Here is an 18902-nt window from a genome sequence, read left to right as displayed (position 1 = left end):
ACAGTTCAGTATGGGTGCTGCTACACCAAGGGAGGGGCGATGTTGACACTCGGAAGAGCACCACTGGGACACTATTCTTCCTCGGCAACAATGCTGTTAGCTGGCAATCTCAGAAGCAGAAAGTTGTGGCGCTCTCCTCATGTGAATCTGAATACATAGCAGCTGCTTCAGCTGCATGCCAGGGCGTTTGGCTCGCTCGGCTACTCGGTGACCTCAGGAATGCTGCACCTGAGGCTGTCGATTTGAGAGTAGACAATCAGTCTGCTTTGGCCCTGATGAAGAACCCAGTTTTTCATGACAGAAGTAAGCATATTCAGACGAAATTTCATTTCATTCGTGAGGCCGTGGAAGCTGGGGAAATCAAGCCGGATTTTATCAATACCGGAGGGCAACTCGCTGACATCCTGACCAAAGCACTGCCCAAGATCAAATTCCAGGAGTTGCGAGAAAAGATTGGTATGATCTCTGTAGACCTGGCACAACAGGCTTAGGGGGAGTTTTGTTGAAATAAATCCTGTGTGCCTAGTTAGCTCACTAACAAGTTTGTTATTTGCATTTAGCATGAGCTTACCGAGTCTTGTGGTAGTCGTGCTGTAGTGGAGAGGATCCGAGGATAGCTCGTGAAACTCGCGTCGTGCGCCGTGAGCGTGATGCACGTTTGTGTGGGCTGTGGGGATGGACGCAGCTGATGCATGGCGTGAGAATCGGTCAGGTGGTTAGTTTCGGTTGTATCTTTCCATTTCTATATATGGGCGAACAAGCCAGAAAAGCAGCAACGCATTGCGCTGCACCAAAATCCTCTTGCGTCTGTGTTCTTTCAGCTGTTGCCGTATTCGCTCCAGTACGCTCGCTAGCTGTTCGACAGTGTGCAGTTCGCAGTAGGATCGCTTGGGTTTTCTGACAAGACTCTCCTCTTTCCTCATTCTCTGTTCCCCGCATGTTTGTTGTAGGGTTTGGAGGGTGGAGCGCCGCGGCCATCTCTCGAGTGTCGTCGTTCATCTCCCGCACGCTGCCCCGCCGCCATATCTCCCGCTCGCCATGGTGGGCGCCGTCCCTCCCAACTATTGTCCCACCGCCGACGTCCCTCCCTCCCACACGCTATGTTGGGTGCTCTGCCAGGTGTAGCATTGATGATTTATCTCGTAACTCAAATTAGAATCCAACATTATTATTTTTAGCCAAGCGTCTAATCAAACCAATTCCGATTATGTCCTAAATCTAATTAAAAGAGAATCGGTATCAGAAATATTAAATCATAGAATAAGGATCTCTACCAAACATAACCTAAGTTTAAGCCACACACCATGGTTGCATGTTCAACAATTTATCAGTGGAACGAAATGTACTTTTAGAAAAAGAATATGGAAAATAGACTAACTAACCACCACAAAATTTGAACGACAAAGATAGCACATAAACCACACAGAAGCGGAGAGCAACCGTGGAAACACTGAAAATGACTAAATTGTATTGTCTAGCTCAATTCTTAGAGTGAAAAAAAAATCAAATATCACAGAGAGAACAAAAACCAGGCAAAATGCTGCCCACCACACTCTCACACACATATATCCGATCGATTTCCAAATCCTCCCTCAGCCTCGAGTTCCAAATCCCCAAATCGCTTTTCTCCACCAGTAAAATTCAAAAAAAAAACCCCAATTTTGAAAAATAAAAATTCTCCAAAATTCAAAAATAAAATTAAAAAGAGCCAAAACCACACACTGACCCATCAAACCGGAAGCGGTTTTTTTAAAAACAGAGTCGCCGCCGCGCCTCTCCTCGTTCTCTTCGTCCTCGCCAATGGAGCTCTCGCTTGCCTCCGCGAAGCCCTCGCCTCGCGCCGCCGCGGCGGCGGCCGCGGCCGCGGCGTCCACCTCGTCGCTGGCGTGCTCGTCGGCGGGGTGGGCGAGGGGGAGGAGCGGGAGGAGGCGCGTGGGGGTGGCGGTGTGTGCGGCGGCGGGGGAGGAGGTGTTCGGGGGGAGGAGGGAGCTGGCGGGGGTGCAGCCGCTGGTGGAGGCGCTGCCGCCCGCGGCGAGGGCGGCGGTGGAGCTGGCGGTGGTCGCCGCCGCGGCGGCGGCCGGGTACGCGGCCGGGCTCCGCGCCGGGGGCACGCGCACCACGGCGGTCGCGGGCGCGGCCGCGCTCGGGGCGGCCAGCGTCGCCGGGGCCGCGGCGGTGAACTCCGCGGTGCCCGGGGTCGCCGCCGCGGGGCTGCACAACTACGTCGCCGGCTGCGACGACCCCACCAAGCTGGAGAGCAGCGAGGTGGAGGCCATCGCGAGCAAGTGAGTGTGGATTGCAGATTGCTCATCTGTAGGTGCGGCATTGGTTGCATACCCGGATCGGTCACAGCAGCCGGTTAATTCAACGTGATGTGCATATTTTTTCCTCAAATTTATGACTACACCTTTTGCTTCTGTAATTTGTACTAGTCATTTACTTTTCAAACTCAAACTTGCTGTTAGAATGCTACTCCATCAACTGACCCTGTTATCTGCAAAATAAGCAACATATAATTATCTTGAGTATGAATATTTGGCGTGGTTTGTTTCTGTAAAAATAAACAACATGTAAATTATCTGGAGGATACTGTTACTCAAGCGAGCTAGAAATTCTGTTTGAATATGATATTTGTATTACCATACATGTTAAAATTAGCATTCAAATGTTGAATGTGTCTCTCTTATTCCATCAACTGACCATTTTATGATTATTGTTTTTAGATACGGCGTTAGCACCGAGGATGCAACCTTCAAAGCAGAGCTCTATGATCTGTATGGCAGGTATATATCTTTTCTTCTAGAAACCAATCTTACAGCATGTTTTTATAGCTCACACTGTAGACTTCTAGTTTTTTGGTCTTGTAGACTGTAGTACACTGTATACAGGCTTCAAGTGTCTTGACTATCCTGAACGTCAAGCATTTGCTCATCCGTTCTCTTGTCCATTTTATTCCAGGTTTGTTTTCTCACTAATTCAACCAGGATATGAAGACCTTGAAGGTACTGAGGTTGAGGATATTATAAAGTTTAAAAGTGCGCTTGGATTGAACGATTTAGATGCTGCAAATGTTCACATGGAGGTACTGCCACAGCATTTTATCTTACTGTCTTCCTCAGATATTCTTTCTACTTTGGTCTCCATTTGTACATTTCCACAGTTTTCCCTGCCTCTTCTTTATTTTTTTTCACTGTGCTTGTTTAATAGATTGGTAAACGCATTGATCGCGATGCTGGCATAGGACAACAACAGGTATGTGGCTGTGATGTGATATACACGTGGATACTTCAAATTTCCTATTGACCTAAGATAACCATTTTAAGTATTTGGCAGGCATTTCAAAAGCTAATATTTGTAACCAATCTAGTCTTTCGGGATGCATCAGAATTCCTGCTTCCATGGAAACGTCTTTTCGGGGTCCATGAATCTCAGGTGCTTAATTAAACCAATCATCATTCATTCAACTGTGTATCATCTATTTGTTTCATGATCTCCTCAAATGGAGAAACTAGGGGGCTCATTATAGTATTTTAATTATATGTTCTGATATTTGAAGTCTAAGAGCACAAATTCCCTGACATTATTAGCAACCGATTTTGGAAGGCCTCTAGCATGTTCACTAATCTTTTTGCATATTTTTGAATTGCTTGGACACTAAATTATCTCCAGAGTTTCATGCTGGAGATGTACTTGAAAAGGGGTTCTCTGTTGGGAAAAACTTTGTTCTTGCCAGTCTGAATTTGCCACTAGAAAAGTGTGCCATTTTGCCATCAGAATTTTGCTTCATTTCATGTTTCCATTACAATCAAAATCTGTTAGTTCACCATTACTAATGTGGCGTTTGACTTTACATATTTTCTTACGATGACCAAAATGCCTCTATCAAAATGTGTCTCCAATTTGTCACCTTTTTTTTTCTCTTTTTTCATGCCTATTCTCACCATCTCTCTGCAGGGTTGGAACTTTCAGTTAAATTTTTCAGAGGGCACCAAAATAAATAAAACAACGAACTTCTAAAAAAAATTTGTTTTGTAAATCTGTAGATGATTTAAATTTTTGTAGTGATATCTAAGACAAATTGAATTATTGAATGATTTTCATCATTTGAATTAGTCAGGTTTTTTAATGCAATAGTCTCAACAAATTAGACTTTTATTTTTTTTTAAGTGTTAAAATGAATTTCACCAAGTTTGGATGAAGGGACGTGTTCATGGAATGGTGGTACGTCATCTGACTATAACACTTCTTTGTCAAGTTTGTTGGTGTGAGCTAGAAGTTTTTTCGAAACTTTGGTTAGCTGTAGTGGCAAAACAATACATGCAAAAATTTTGATGGTGCAGACACAATGAGCAATTTTTTTGTGGTCAAGACAAAACTGCAAACTTTTGTAGTGGCATGAACAAAACTTTCCTTATCAGTGACGAGGGCTAAGATTTCCTGCAAGATGTACAAAATGTGCATTCACATATTTCACATATTTCTTATATGCTTTTACTCATATTTCATTCCATATTTTTCAAAATGTGAACTTCTCATTCATGCCATATTACATTGGTGCTAGCTTCTTTGGGTTTATGTCTTGTTTGACGATAACGTTGATAAGATTATTTATTTACATTGTCATTGCTTGGCAGATAGATAATGTTATGCGGGAAAGTGCAAAGAGTTTATATGCATCACTGCTCAAGTCTATTGGGAGAGGTACTGTGGCACATATCTTTGTCTTTTGTAGGCATTAGTTCCATTCATAAATTGTCATTATGCATACAAGGTTCACTGTTACAGAGCATTGTGCAATTATACTTGGTGGATTATTTGCTGCATTTCTACAGAAATTTCAACTCAACATACTCTGTGTTCTCTAGGTCTTGACATAGGCACATTAATTGAAGTAAGGAGAGCACAACTAGCATATAAACTTTCTGACGAGGTAACACTTTTCCTCTGAAAATTTTACTGATTATTTGCTTTTGCCTATTTGTTCATTCAACTTGATAAATACTTGGGAAAATACCACTTAAATTGCACGCTCACCAAGAGTTCAAACTCTGGAGTTCGGACAACTAAAAGGTTTCTGTATTTGATTATTTGCATATCTTAAGTATGATAGGCAAGTAAATGGTATCAATCTAGGCACACTACGTTATTAAGAAGCATATGATATTAATTCAAATTTATTGCAGATTGCTGCTGAGATGTTCAGGGAGCATGCAAAGAAGTTACTTGAAGAAAATATTTCATCCGCCTTGGACAACTTGTAAGTCGTGTACCAAAGCAATGCATGAAATGCCCTTTTGGATAATTTGTCCATCTGAATCTTGTGTGTTTATAGATTCACTACACTTCATAGTATGAATGGATTTTATGTCATCCCTCAACCATATCATTACAGGAATAACCGAACACAGGTTGTTGATGAAGTGAAAAGCATCCTTGCATTTAATAGTTTGCTTACAATACTGAGCAAGTTCCCGGGAGAAGAAAGATTTATTCGTGGGCTTGGGCCTATTACATTAGGTAGAGCGGTATAGTATTTTTGGAATTCCTGTGTTGAAGAGGTGGCCTTTTTCTAAGGCTGGCTCCTGTGCTTTCTTGCATAGGTGGAGACAGTGATCATGATAAGAGGGTTGAGGATCTAAAGATGCTCTATAGCGCCTATGCGGTGGAGGCACTTTCAGATGGGCGTCTTGACGATGATAAGGTGATATCATGTGTAATCCCTTTTGCAGTTTACTGATGCTTCTTATGAAATGCCAAACTGAAATGAGGCCCACTGCTAAATGTGAAATTCAATTAACCAGCTGCGTTGAAACATATACCATTGCAATTACACTGACCCTTAATAACACAGCAGCAGCTGAGACAGTTTGGCCATCGTAATTGTGAATTATGTCAGGCATAAGTTCAGTGGCTAGAATCTGCATGGACACTAGTCTGGTCTCAACTTAGTTCAGATCAGACAGTTTGTTAAAAATTGGTGATCAGTATCTAGATGGAGATTCTCATGGTAGAGCCCAGTTGAATTTTTTAGATTGATCATTTTACTGATCCAGCTTTGTGGGAAAGCCAAAGACAGAGAAAGTTCCGTACACTTTACCCAGTTGATATGAAACTCCGTTTTAGATTATAAATCGTTTTGTGGCGTCAAGCGGGCATATTCCAGGAGAGAGAGGCTTAAAGTGTCGGTTAGATAGGCTGCTTTTGTAGCGTGTTCAGGCTGCAGTTGCAGCGCTGTCTCTTTGTCACACCTGGCTTAAGCCAGTCTCAGCGTCTAAGCTGAGTTTGTAACAATTTGTTTATTTCCCTTATCCTTGAAATTGGATGGCTATTCTGGGGCCTTCCCGGCAAAAAAAAAAAGATTATAAATCGTTTTGACTTTGGTCAAAATCAAACTACTTGAAGTTTGACCAAGTTTATAGAAAAAACAACAACATTTTCAACACAATATGAATATAATATAAATATAAATTCAATTGTGGATTTAATAAAACTAATTCACTGTTGTGTATATTGGTATGCTTGTATATAATTTTGATCAAACTTGCGACAGTTTGATTTTGACCAAAGTCAAAACGATCTATAATATGAAACGAATGGAGTAACAAGTGGTGTAAACACTTTGTTTCATTATTGTTCTGTAAATGATGGTCAATGTGGACCAAAATTGCTCGAGCATACACCATTAGCATGCAGGGTGCCAATTATATCCTACTACCTGTTAGACATTGGTTTTTCTGTTGACCTGCTTATACTTAGGTGCATCAGTGCATGCTTTATGATAGCTGAGTCTAACAATGTTAGTTCTACCTGGTACTGGTAGCATGATATCATATTAACCGAAGCCTTTACATGATTATGTTAATGCAGCTTGCTGCTTTGGATCAACTAAGGAATATATTTGGACTGGGGAAGTATGAAGCAGAAGCAATCATCTCAGATGCCAAGGCTCGAGTATTTCAGACTTACTAAATTCTTTAACGGGTGAGTTGGCTTGGCTGCGACCCAAAAAAAGGCAGAGTTCCTCCAAAATATCTGCAAAGAGTTTGCACTTTTTGCCAGTAAGATCTAAGATGCATGAAGGCGCCATCTTGACACCTTGTTCCACCATTAGTTTCACAACGTAGCTGTCCTGACCGCCTTGAAATCTAGGCAAACTGAGAACTGGGTTTCTCTTGGTGGCTCTATATGATACATAGAGAAAATATATTATAAAAATTACAGGCCTTATCCCAAATATATTATAAAAATTACAGGCCTTATCCCTTTTCAATATCTGCTTACATTATGTGTAAATACACTCCAATATGATATTATAACAAGTATAGACTCTTGGAGAATTGCCTCTATTGAGTCTATTCGCCTCTGGCTGGCTCGTTTGTATTTAGAGAACTGAGAGATTTGGGGCAGTACTCATCAATTTAACCCTGTTCTCTTGAGTGATTGTTCATATTTCGATGTACGGTATATTTTGTTGTTTATGGGAGAGTATATATCTGAAATTGGTAGCAATTTTGTGCAATGTGGCAGAAGATATATTAGGTCAGAATGGCAGCTGGGAGAACTGGAATCTGCATGACAGCTTGGTTCGGCAGCTCGAGACAGAACAGCTTCACTTTACTCTTGTTCCTGTTAGTGGTATGTAATCTGGAGAAAGGAAGCACTAGCTCTTGTAATTATGTAAGCGCAAAAGAAAAATGGAATTGGTGACTACATGCTCTGTTCCAGTGTGTCCAAATCTTTATGTATGGATGTTTTTGTCGCTGACAGTTAAAAACTTGTGCAAGCTTTGCCGTTTATGCACAGTATCTTACGACCTAATATTTTCGTTTATGTTTATGCTTGTAAGCTAAAATTTAAATTTTTAACCTTGAATTTAGAATTGATTTTATGATTTTTATCGTATTTTATTTTTTAGTCTTTTGTTAATAACATATATATATATATATATTGTTTATAAATATATCGTTTCTTTCTTTTTCTTAAACAGCCGCCACCTTGTGATGGAATGCTCTACACAGCAAGAGGTAAAATGTCAAATCCCGCAGAATCCTATTTGGAGTTAACCTCTGCTTCTGCTAAAGCTGTTAAATAACTTTGTAACGGTTTATCTGGGCCTCTGGGGTGTCTTGGTGGCCATGATTAGGAACGGGATCAGCGACAGAGAGAAGACAAATGTTGTTGGACCAAAAGTACTATTGTCCCATACGGCTGTCATCACCTTACACTATTTTTCAAAGTATTCGGTTAGGAATGACAGTCTATGGTTTTTAATTTTCCCGGTAGGTACATATTTCGGAATTACTACTTTCTCCGTCTCATAATAACTTTATTTTTCATTTTTTCGTGTCCAACGTTTAACCATTCATCTTATTTAAAAAATCATAAAAAAATTAAAAAAATTAATCACGCATAAAATACTACTAATGTTTTATAATCTAGTAAGAATAAAAATATTAATCGTAAAAAAAATTTTAAATAAGACAAAAATTCGTTATATTAAAAAATTAAAAAATGATCTTATTTCGAGACGGAGTTAGGACCCGTTTTCAGTTGCCTGTAAACAAAAAAAAGAAAAGAACCATTCGTGCCGGATTTGTGGCCTTTTTTTATGGTTTTTGTTTCCGGAAAAACTCTGTCCTGCCCTTTGTGTGCAGGCCCATACCTGTTCAAAACCTTATCATTTTTCATCGATCCGCACGATGTATATCGAGAGAGTTCGAGAAGTTCTTGTCCACCCTTTTTCGATAGGGGCTCTCCGTGGTCGACGGCCATGGGCCATGGCGTCGGAGCCTCGGAGGTCAAGCCTAGCTAAAAGCAGTAATGGGTCAAACCGTTTCGGTTCTTATATAATCTTATTTATTTTTTAAAAAAAGTAGCTAAAAGTACTATTTTGTTTTAGCTTATTTTAAATCTAATCTTTAAATTTTATAGGTAGAAAGATTGATTATACATTACCCATAAGCATGGATAAAGACGCCTTTCACATGGCAGTTCAATTCTTTGGCTTGGGGACGTGCTATTGCAAGAGGAGTCGATTCGACAGAAGAGAAATATATGTTTTCATAAAAAAGTTAAACAGTATATTAGAAAATAAAAAATAATTTGTGAATAAAATTTATATATACGTATTTTAGCGATCTAAATGACAAGGCTGGAAAATAAATTTCGGTGAAAAATGCTTAAATCAATTACAAATTTAAGGTTAAAAATTTAAATTTTAGTTTATATTCATAAACAGAATTGAAAAGATGAGGACAATAGACTTGGATTCGGTTCGTTCAAGGCTGCGTTCGGTCTTAGTTATCTTATCCAACATGGAAAACGTAGTAATAGATTAGTACATGATTAATTAATTATTAGTTATATAAAATTAAAAATAGATTAATATAATTTTTAAAAGCAACTTTACTATAAAAATTTTTCAAAAAAACAATTTCTTTAACTGCGTGCGCATGAAAATTGAGGAAATATGGGTTATTAGTAGGGGGAAAGAACAAGGCCCAAGTGTGAGTGTGTGATTACAAAAGCTGTCAGTTGTCCAAGTAGTGTCTAAGTAGTGAGATTGATCGACACTATTTACTGAACACAAAACATTAAACACGTACCGGAGCAATAACACTATGGTACTTTAATCTATATCATCCGTTCGAAAAATGAACCGATGAGATTTCATACCGTCGTCAACTTAGACCTTGTACACCATGTTAAAAGGACGTCTATGCGTGTACCGGTGTGTATGTGTAATTTTCGTGTAAATAAGAAACGTGATATAACATGAATACATCCCTAATTTCGTGTGAATTGTAAAACAAATGCCGACAAATATTACCCGAGTTTGATCGCAATTCACGAGCATGGTCGCAGAGAGACCCCACACTCGCCAATAATTCTGCTCCCCTCCTAAAATGCCCAGCAATCACGCTGACCGAGTCACCGACACAGCGCGATAATAAGGCCGCGTTTGGGAGGAGGGCATAAGTTATTTATGCACTGGCACGAAAAACGTAGTAAAAGATTAGTATATGATTAATTAATTATTAATTATTAAAAAATATAAAATAAATTAATATGATTTTTTAAAACAATTTTTCTATAGAATTTTTTTACAAAAAATACACCGTTTAACAGTTTGAAAAGCGTGCGCGCGGAAAACGACGAAGGTCTAGTTATCTTGTGGATGGCCGAACGCGGCCTAAGTGCATCCATGGATTTTTTAAAAGGTCCTTGTCACATCGGATCGGATGTTCGTATATTAATTAGAAGTATTAAATATAGACCGATAACAAAACTAATTGCATAAATAAATGCTATTTCATTAGACAAATTTTAAGCCTAATTAAACCACGATTAGCAGATGTTTACTGTAGCATCACATTTGCTAATCGTAGACAAATTAGGCTCAATAGATTCGTCTCGTGAAATAATTTAGAGTATGAGGGTGGGTTTTATTAATAGTCTATATTTAATATTTTTAATTAGTGTCAAACATCCAATATGACATGAACTAAGAAAATCTTTAGGGATCCTTTAGGGATCCAAACAGGGTCTAAGTCGCCGCTACTCACTCACCTCGACCCCCCCACAAAAAAATCGAAAAAAAAATAATGACTCCCAAAACAGAACATTACTGTAACATCACGCAGAAACAAACCATCCTTAAAAAAACAAACACTCTCTCGTGCCCATCGTGCTTATATGGTTTATTAGGAACTAAAAATAATAATTTATGATCTTATAATAACATTTTTATATACGTCTATAGTGACTTGAAGTAACTGTTATAAAATAAATAAACCAGGATGAAAAAATCATAAAATCAACTTTTAAAATAAGTTTTAAACTTTAATTTTTGACATATGAGAATAAACACAAGTAAATCGATAAGGACCACAATTGACAAAGTTAATGAATTTTAATAGAGCATGTTGTGATTAGTCAAGAAAGAAATGCTTGTTAGGTTCAAAGGAAAATAAAGGATTTAGACTCGTACGAAAACGTCCTGAAATAACGAAATGGAGGGGGGGGGGGGGGCAAGAGCATTTCCATCTGTTCATATAAATTTTATTATCTATATTATTATTGAGATGATCATTTAAGATAGATTATTTAGTCATATCATACATTGTTTTAATAAAATATCCATATTACATCATCATATATATTTTATTAATATTTTACAGTCAACTACTCTTGTATTGATATTGCTATATCCTCATGTGATTAGATGTTGAAATATGGATGAAGAAGAGAACATTTTTTCTCGTGCCTTATTATTTAGGTCACCTCCAACAATAGAGATAACGTAAGCATTCTAAAAGACAACTTTTTCAATGGTCTAGCTTTTAACAAATAACTCATAGTACAAATGACTCTACAATTCATTCTCACTTGACATTAAAATATGTGCAAGAGACTTATCTCTTGATTAAAAGATATCTTTTATCTTTTTTCTATTAAAAATTAGCAAAATTTGCTACAGGGCATCGAAAAAACGCGTAATTAGTCGGTGGACACCGTAAGATCACGAATTTGCTGCAGGTTACCACAAAAGTGTGGTAATTAGTTATAGGGCACTTCGGCCAAATTTTTATTATTTTTCTAATCGAAAATTCTAAAAATGACGAGATTGCCCTTGGTGGCCAACCCGTTATGCGTCCTTATAGTCGCTGGGTCACTATTATCGCCGCCTGCTCACTCGTCCTGTAGGTTAGGGTTCGGGTGTGATGCGGTGCCGAGACCAACCGGGTTTGGTTCAACTGGATCCAGTCGACATAACGGATTGGCCGCCGAGGGCAATCTCGTCATTTTTAGAATTTTTTACTCCAAAAATAATAAAAAATTGGCCGGAGTGCCCTATAGCTAATTACTACATTTTTGTGGTGCCCTGCAGCAAATTCGTGATCTTAGGGTGTCCAACGGCTAATTACGCGTTTTTTATGTCCTGTAGTAAATTTTGCCTAAAAAATTATACAGTATACTTTATATATAGCTTATAGATATGTATTGGAGGTGACCTTAGATAACGAGATAGATATAGTTTTTCCTCGTATAATCTATTTTCAGAATAGATAATTTGTTTGCTTTAACGGTACAATTAACACTAAGGCCCTCTTCGGTTCGGAGAAATTTCACGAAAATTTTTAGAGGAATTGAACTGTTTTAAAATTCATGTAAAATTCTGGTCCGAAGAAGCACTGACAGAGATGCAATTATGCAAAGCAGCCGTAGAACACACCAGCCAGGACGGAAGCTGCCATGTCCTTCCTGAAAAGTCGTGCTTAGTGGGGAGATGGCGACGCACGCTACCAACAAATCACTCACACTCCCCTCCCTCTCCACGCCGACCCCAAGCTCCCTCTTTTCCCCTCCCCTCCCCTCCTCCCCCCACGTCTCCTCCTCCTCCATCTCCGGCGGCCACCTGCCCCCACCGCCGAGACCCTTCCCCTTCCAGCACCCCCCCTCCCGGGCCCCGGAGCAGCACTGACAGAGAGAGAAAAAGAAAGCGGCTAAGGGGGGGATCGAGAGAAGATGAAGCCGAGGAGCTCGGCGAGGGGCGGAGGGGAGCCGAGGAAGAGGCTGCGGAATGCGGCTCTCCTCGCGCTCATGCTCTGCTCCCTCGTCGCGCTCTCCGTCATCCGCGCCAGGTTCTCCCCGATCGGTAAAGCCTCCTCTGCTCTGCTGCTTTGCCTGCTTGCTTGCTTGCTTCTTGGATGCTGGCTATGGCGGGCACTGACCTTGAGCTCCCCGGGTCGGGTCGGGTCGGTCGCAGCTAGCGCCGGAGGCGAGCCGCTCAAGCTCAACGCCGACGAGTCGAAGCTGGTGGTCACCACCAAGCAGGCCGTCGTCAACACGGAGTCCGGCGATGATGCCGCCGACGAGTCCTCCTCCGCCTCCTCCTCGTCTTCGTCTTCGTCTTCGTCGGGAGCTGGTAATTTAATTAGTTAGCTCCCCATTCTTCTTCCTCGGCAAGATGTGTTCTTGGATCTGCTAACGAGTGGGCGCGGCGCATTGCTTGAGCTTGCTGATTCGTTCTTGTTGATTTCATATCCCTTCTTTCGATTCGGCTTTAATTCAAACAAGGACCAGGGGAGGAGAGAAAAAAAAATAAAGAATCGAAGCGTCCGTGAATTCTAATGGCTATAATCTAAAAAAAAGTTGGATTTTTTTTAGCTCTCCCGGCGAGTTGCTGTCCTAGCTCGTAAAATATTCTTGAAGAATGGCATGGATTCGGCTGCGAGATTCCGCGACCAGATCCGTCTAATCTGATTCCTCGTGCAGCTGCGGCGGAGGAGGAGGAGGACGCTCCGGCGAGGCCCGGCGGCGGGGATGGGGGCAAGCAGGCGGTGTGCCACGAGACGAGCCGGCGGTCGGACACCTGCGAGGCAGCCGGCGACGTGCGCGTGGTGGGGAGCAGCCAGATCGTGTACGCGGACGCGGTGGGGCGCGAGTGGAAGACGAAGCCGTACTGCCGGAAGCACGACGCGTTCGCGCTGTCGCACGTGAAGGAGTGGACGCTCAGGCCGCTGCCCCCCGGCGGCGACGGCGGGCCGAGGTGCACGACGAACAGCACGGCGACGGCGTTCGTGCTGTCCACCGGCGGGTTCACGGGGAACCCGTTCCACGACTACACGGACGTGCTCATCCCGGCGTTCATCACGGCGCACCGGTTCGCCGGCGAGGTGCAGTTCCTGGTGAGCAGCTACAAGCCGTGGTGGATGAACAAGTACATCCAGATCTTCCAGCGGATGAGCCGGTACGAGGTGCTCGACATCGACGCCGACGCCGCCGACGAGGTCCGGTGCTACCGGAGGGCGGTGGTCGGGCCGGAGTTCCACCGGGAGCTCGGCGTCGACCCGTCCAAGACGCCGTCGGGCTACTCGGTGCTCGACTTCCGCAGCATGCTCCGCGGCGCGTTCGGCCTGGACCGCGCCACGGCGACGCCGAGTGGCGACCGGTGGGACATCCGCCGCCGCCCGCGCCTGCTGATCATCTCCCGCCGCGCCGCCCGCGGCCGCGCGTTCACGAACGAGCGCGCCATGGCCGACATGGCGGCCAGCCTGGGCTTCGACGTCCGCGTCGGCGAGCCCGACGCCTCCACCGACACCTCCAAGTTCGCCCGCCTCGTCAACTCCTGCGACGTCATGGTCGGCGTGCACGGCGCCGGCCTCACCAACATGGTCTTCCTCCCCGCCGGCGCCGTCCTCGTCCAGGTCGTGCCGTACGGCAAGCTGGAGTGGCTCGCCCGGAACACCTTCGCCGAGCCCTCCGCCGCCATGGAGCTCCACTACCTCGAGTACGCCGTGCAGCTCGACGAGACGACGCTGAGCGAGCAGTACCCGCCGGACCACCCGGTGCTCCGGGACCCCATGGCCATCCACAAGCAGGGCTGGGAAGCTCTCAAGACCACCTACCTCGACAAGCAGAACGTCCGGCCGCACCTCGGCCGCCTCAAGAACACCTTCCTCCAGGCGCTCAAGCTGCTGCCCCACGACAAGGAAACCATGAATTAGCTTAGCTCATCGGAATCGATCGCCGTCGCCATTGCCGTCGACGTCGCCGTCGTCATAGCGACTCGAAAATTATTGTAGTATAGATATTTAGATAGATAGGTAGCTAATTTTAATTTTTTTCTCTAATTATTATTTTCTATTGATCCCTAGCAAAGTTGCCAAGATCAGTTAGTGTCACTTATTTCTTTCTTTGAAATAATCCGTTGCAACGCACGGGCAATTTGGCGGTGTTAATAGAATCACTAGGGTTTGTATGCAGCTGTATTACTTACAATCAAAAGTAAGAACCAAGGCAATCATCTTATACTATCAAACATCTAAGCTTTCATGGTTCTTGTTTCAAAATGTCTCTCTTCTCCAGGCTGCTAATTTATGGTGCTCTCTTGCTTAGGGGGTGTTTAGATGTCAAAAAATTTTTAGTAGGATTGTCACATCGAACGTTTGACCAAATATCGGAAGAGGTTTTTGAACATGAATAAAAAAACGAATTTCACAGCTGGCTTGAAAACCGCGAGACGAATCATTTGAGCCTAATTATACCGTCATTAGCATATATTGATTACTGTAGCACTTATAGCTAATCATGAACTAATTAGTCTTAAAAAAATCGTCTCACGATTTCTTACATAACTGTGCAATTAGTTTTTTAGTTTATCTATGTTTAATGCTTCGTTTAGATATCAAAAGATTTGATGTGATGTTTTTAGAAAAAAATTTGGAAACTAAACAAGGGCTTAATGTCTTTCAAAGTTGATGGCATGTCGTGTGCTACTGATGTTTTTGCAAATGTCAGGATTATTCAGGTTGTCAAGGAGGCAATTTGGGCCTTGTTTAGTTCCTAAATTTTTTTTCCAAAAACATCATATTGAATTTTTGGACATCTAAATAAAGTATTAAATGTGGATGAACCAAAAAACTAATTGCACAATTATAGAAGAAATCTTGAGACGAATCTTTTGAGCCTAATTAGTCCATGTTTAGCCATAAGTGATACAGTAACCAACATGTGCTAATGACGGATTAATTAGGCTCAAAAGATTCGTCTCGCGGTTTCTAGCCTAGCCGTAAAATTCGTTTTTTATTTATGTCCGAAAACCCCTTTCGACATCCGGTCAAACGCTCAATGTGATGTTTTTGCCAAAAAATTTTGACAACTACTCCCTCTGTCCCAAAAAAATCAATTATCCGGTTTCCGTGTCCAACATTTGACCGTCCGTCTTATTTAAAAAATTTTCAGAAAATTAAAAAAATTAAGTCACACGTAAAGAACTATTCATGATTTATCATCTAATAAAAATAAAAATATCAACCGTAAATTTTTTTTAATAAGACGAAGAGTTAAAAATTATATGTGAAAAGTGAAAAATTGGTTTATTTTGGGACGGAGGGAGGAAACACCACCTTACATTGATTCAGGACATTCCTACTTTGAATCAAACTTACATTGATTCAAAGACCATTCAAAGCTTACTTTAGAGGGTGTTTAGTTGAGTAAAAGGAAATTTTTGGGTGTCACGTTAGACGTTTGACCGAACGTCGAAAAGAGTTTTTGGACACGAATAAAAAAACGAATTTCACGGCTCGCCCGAAAACCACGAGACGAATCTTTTGAGTCTAATTAATCCGTCATTAGCAACCAACTAATTAATACTACCTTCGTCCTATAATAACTTTATTTTTTGTTTTTTGTGCCCAACGTTTGACCATTCGTCTTATTTGAAAAATTTGTAAAAAAACTTAAAAAATTAGTCACGCATAAAATATTATTTATGTTTTATCATCTAGTAAGAATAAAAATATTAATCGTAAAAATAATTTTAAATAAGACGAAGAGTCAAAAACATTGTATAAAACACTAAAAAATGATTTTATTTCGGGAGGGAGGCGGTACATTTATAAACCCTCTTTGAGAGGTTGTCAGATCAAGGCCCGGCCCATGTCTAGGTCCATATGAAGCGGAGAAACTGGACTAGTTTCCGGCCCATCCCATAGCATCGATGCAGACTTTGCTTTAATGCTTTGTATAACCGTATGAGGTGCAGTGAAATCGATCAGCCGCTGCCTTTCCACTCTTTTTCTTTATTTTCCTTTTCTCCCTTTGCTTTGCCAATCTGTTCATTCATTTGGAGGCTCGAGAAAGCATCAGGCTTTGTGTGTCTTCAGCCTCAAGCTGCACTCTCTGAGATCTCAAGATCGTCATTAGCACGTTAATAACTGTTTTATTTTGTCTGATCTTTATGTAGATTGCGTGGTGGAAACCACTTGAAATTCACATAAGTTTTTCGACATTGCAAAAGTACGTATGAACAAAAAGCAAGCAAACACATGGCTATTAGGAGAGAATAAACTAGAAGGAATTAAGGTCCCCCTTGAGCCCACAAAATTACAAATATATTACAATCACGTAGAGATGGACACTGAAAACGACCACTTGTTGTATTATCAAATAAAACAAAGCGTACGAAGTTCTAACATACACAACTAGCATCATGTACACAATATTTCTAAGCATACTCGTGATCTTTGATTCATGGTGCAAAAAATTAATAATATTTAAAATGCCTTTTGCAGTGATTAGTTTTGGATACCATTTCGGATTCAAACTCAAACCTTCCCAACACACAGATAGTCTCTTGTCATCTTTCTCTTGCGAATTGCACGTTATGCACGTCACTGCTTTTGTTTTATATTATAAAATTTTTTATTTTTATCTAGATTTATTAATATATCAACATATATATATATGTGAGAATCTAGACAATAATATGGAACGAAAGAAATACTTTTTTAGTGAGCTTGTTCTCGTGTCACTGCAATTCGTACTTCTCCATTCATCAATAGACGAATTGCTATAGCAAACACCGCCGATAATCTCCCAGTTACCTCTTTCTCTTATAGTGTACCTTCATGATGATTTAACAAGCTGGTCGATGATTGCAGTGATGTTACCAATTATCAATCCAACATGCTCTTTTAAGTCACGGATAGAGATACTAGGAAAAGAAAACATAATTGTCTTTTGACTTTTACTTATATTTATAAGCCAAAATTTAAATTCTTAATCTTAAATTTGGAGTTAATTTTAGAGTTTTTTTCACGGTAGTTATTTTACCGCCTTTATTTTTAGATCACAAGAACACGTAATAAAAGATTGTTAACTAATTAAATTATATTTCATTTACAAATATATTATTTCCTTTTTCTCCTACAAAAGATTAACAATCACCCCATTCCTCTTCCTTCCTCTCGCCGCTCCAATGCCCCGCTTCTTAATTCAATCCATTCTCTACCTCCCTCCTCACATCTTCCGTCTCGTATTAAGTTGTTCATGCTCAAACTTATTGCTACCTTCGTTTCATAACATAAGATGTTTGACTTTTTTTAATTATGATGTTTGACCATTTGTCTTATTAAAAAATTTAGTACAAATATAAAAAATGACAAGTCGTGCTTGAAGTTCTTTTAGTAATAAAGTAAGTCGCATGCAAAATAAATAATATTTCCGTAATTTTTTGAATAAGATAAATATTGTAAGCAAAAACGTAAACCATCTTCCGTCTATAATCTTATGCACTCCTTTTCTCCCTTCGGTCTAACCTAAGGTGACGCCACCAACCAATATGATTCGAGGTTTGCTACAAGACAGTGTTCCGTCGAATGAAATGCATAAACAGAATGAACAAAAAACCGCATTCGAGCATCCGCCTCCACCCACCTCCGTTCGTCGCCACGTGCCATCCATCTCTGCGTGTCCACCCACTTCCGCAGGTCGTCGCGCTGTATGACGCCACACCGGCACGCGGTGCTCTGGGCTCCGTGCGCCTCCATCACCGTGCTCCGATGCACCTTGCGTCGTCACACGTAGTTGCTACTAGATAATACCACTAGTATGATACCAGATGATACCCATTGGTATCATCTGGTATCATGGCGCAGCGCGACAAAGGCAGCTCGAAGAATGCATATACCACATGATACCAGGTGTTACCAGATAGTATCATATTGTTCTCTGACGGAGTTGCTGGTAAGAAGGGGGAGAACACCAAGAAACCGTGGCGAGGGTGCCTCGACGCCGGTGGAGACAACGTCGATGGGATGCAACATCGGTGGGAGATCTCACTGGTCGGGATTCCCCCTCGCCGGTGAGAAGGGCATAATGTCGACGACATGTGGAGGCTCAAGGAGGATGGGCAATAGCAACGCACGTGGAGGCGGGAGTGCGCGGAGAAGTACAACCGAGAAAGGCGCTGGCGACGGGGAGGCATGAGGGGGGAAGGGAAACACCAATGGTGGTGAAGGAGGAGAGAACGGAAGAGAGAGGTGGAGTAGAGAACGATGTGCGTGTGTACGTCGAACCGACCAAAAAGAGAAACTCAAAATAAAGTCAATCTG

At 41.5% G+C, this 18902-nt stretch overlaps 2 protein-coding genes across 4 annotated transcripts; both read left to right on the top strand.

Moving 5' to 3' along the window:
• Positions 1-1085: 1085 nt before the first annotated feature.
• On the top strand, positions 1086-8318 carry LOC102707804 (protein TIC110, chloroplastic-like). Of its 3 annotated transcripts, XR_005812585.1 has the most exons (15): positions 1086-1119; positions 1760-2285; positions 2724-2783; positions 2959-3082; positions 3208-3252; positions 3334-3432; positions 4635-4701; positions 4866-4930; positions 5184-5257; positions 5393-5517; positions 5601-5701; positions 6868-6981; positions 7528-7635; positions 7988-8024; positions 8144-8318. XR_005812585.1 is itself a non-coding variant. In XM_040528094.1 (13 exons), exons 1-12 carry the CDS (start codon positions 1101-1103, stop codon positions 6967-6969), a joined length of 1407 nt encoding a protein of 468 aa, XP_040384028.1. In that variant the 5' UTR covers positions 1086-1100; the 3' UTR covers positions 6970-6981; positions 7531-7805. The 3 variants fall into 3 exon arrangements, 2 of the variants coding, with proteins under 2 accessions (XP_040384028.1, XP_006661895.2); XM_040528094.1 differs by lacking the exons at positions 7988-8024; positions 8144-8318 and having other exon boundaries at positions 7531-7805; XM_006661832.3 differs by lacking the exons at positions 7988-8024; positions 8144-8318 and having other exon boundaries at positions 7528-7805.
• Positions 8319-12299: 3981 nt separating this feature from the next.
• Positions 12300-14835, top strand: LOC102707522 (alpha-1,3-arabinosyltransferase XAT3-like). The gene is made up of 3 exons (XM_006661831.3): positions 12300-12658; positions 12770-12928; positions 13279-14835. The coding sequence occupies exons 1-3, from the start codon at positions 12529-12531 to the stop codon at positions 14508-14510; spliced, it is 1521 nt and encodes a 506-aa protein (XP_006661894.1). The 5' UTR covers positions 12300-12528; the 3' UTR covers positions 14511-14835.
• The last annotated feature ends 4067 nt before the right edge of the window (positions 14836-18902 follow it).

Source organism: Oryza brachyantha, chromosome 10, assembly GCF_000231095.2.
Source record: "Oryza brachyantha chromosome 10, ObraRS2, whole genome shotgun sequence".
Taxonomy (NCBI): Eukaryota; Viridiplantae; Streptophyta; class Magnoliopsida; order Poales; family Poaceae; genus Oryza; species Oryza brachyantha.
This window is presented reverse-complemented; position numbering and strand designations above follow the sequence as displayed.

Bases quoted from the DNA above. Each gene is read 5' to 3' on its own strand.
- LOC102707804 (XM_040528094.1), top strand. The intron at 2,286-2,723 runs GTGAGTGTGGAT...TATTGTTTTTAG, and splicing joins GTGGAGGCCATCGCGAGCAA to ATACGGCGTTAGCACCGAGG. The intron at 3,433-4,634 runs GTGCTTAATTAA...ATTGCTTGGCAG, and splicing joins TCGGGGTCCATGAATCTCAG to ATAGATAATGTTATGCGGGA.
- LOC102707522 (XM_006661831.3), top strand. From the start codon at position 12,529: ATGAAGCCGAGGAGCTCGGCGAGGGGCGGAGGGGAGCCGAGGAAGAGG. The intron at 12,659-12,769 runs GTAAAGCCTCCT...GGTCGGTCGCAG, and splicing joins CGCCAGGTTCTCCCCGATCG to CTAGCGCCGGAGGCGAGCCG. The intron at 12,929-13,278 runs GTAATTTAATTA...TTCCTCGTGCAG, and splicing joins TTCGTCTTCGTCGGGAGCTG to CTGCGGCGGAGGAGGAGGAG.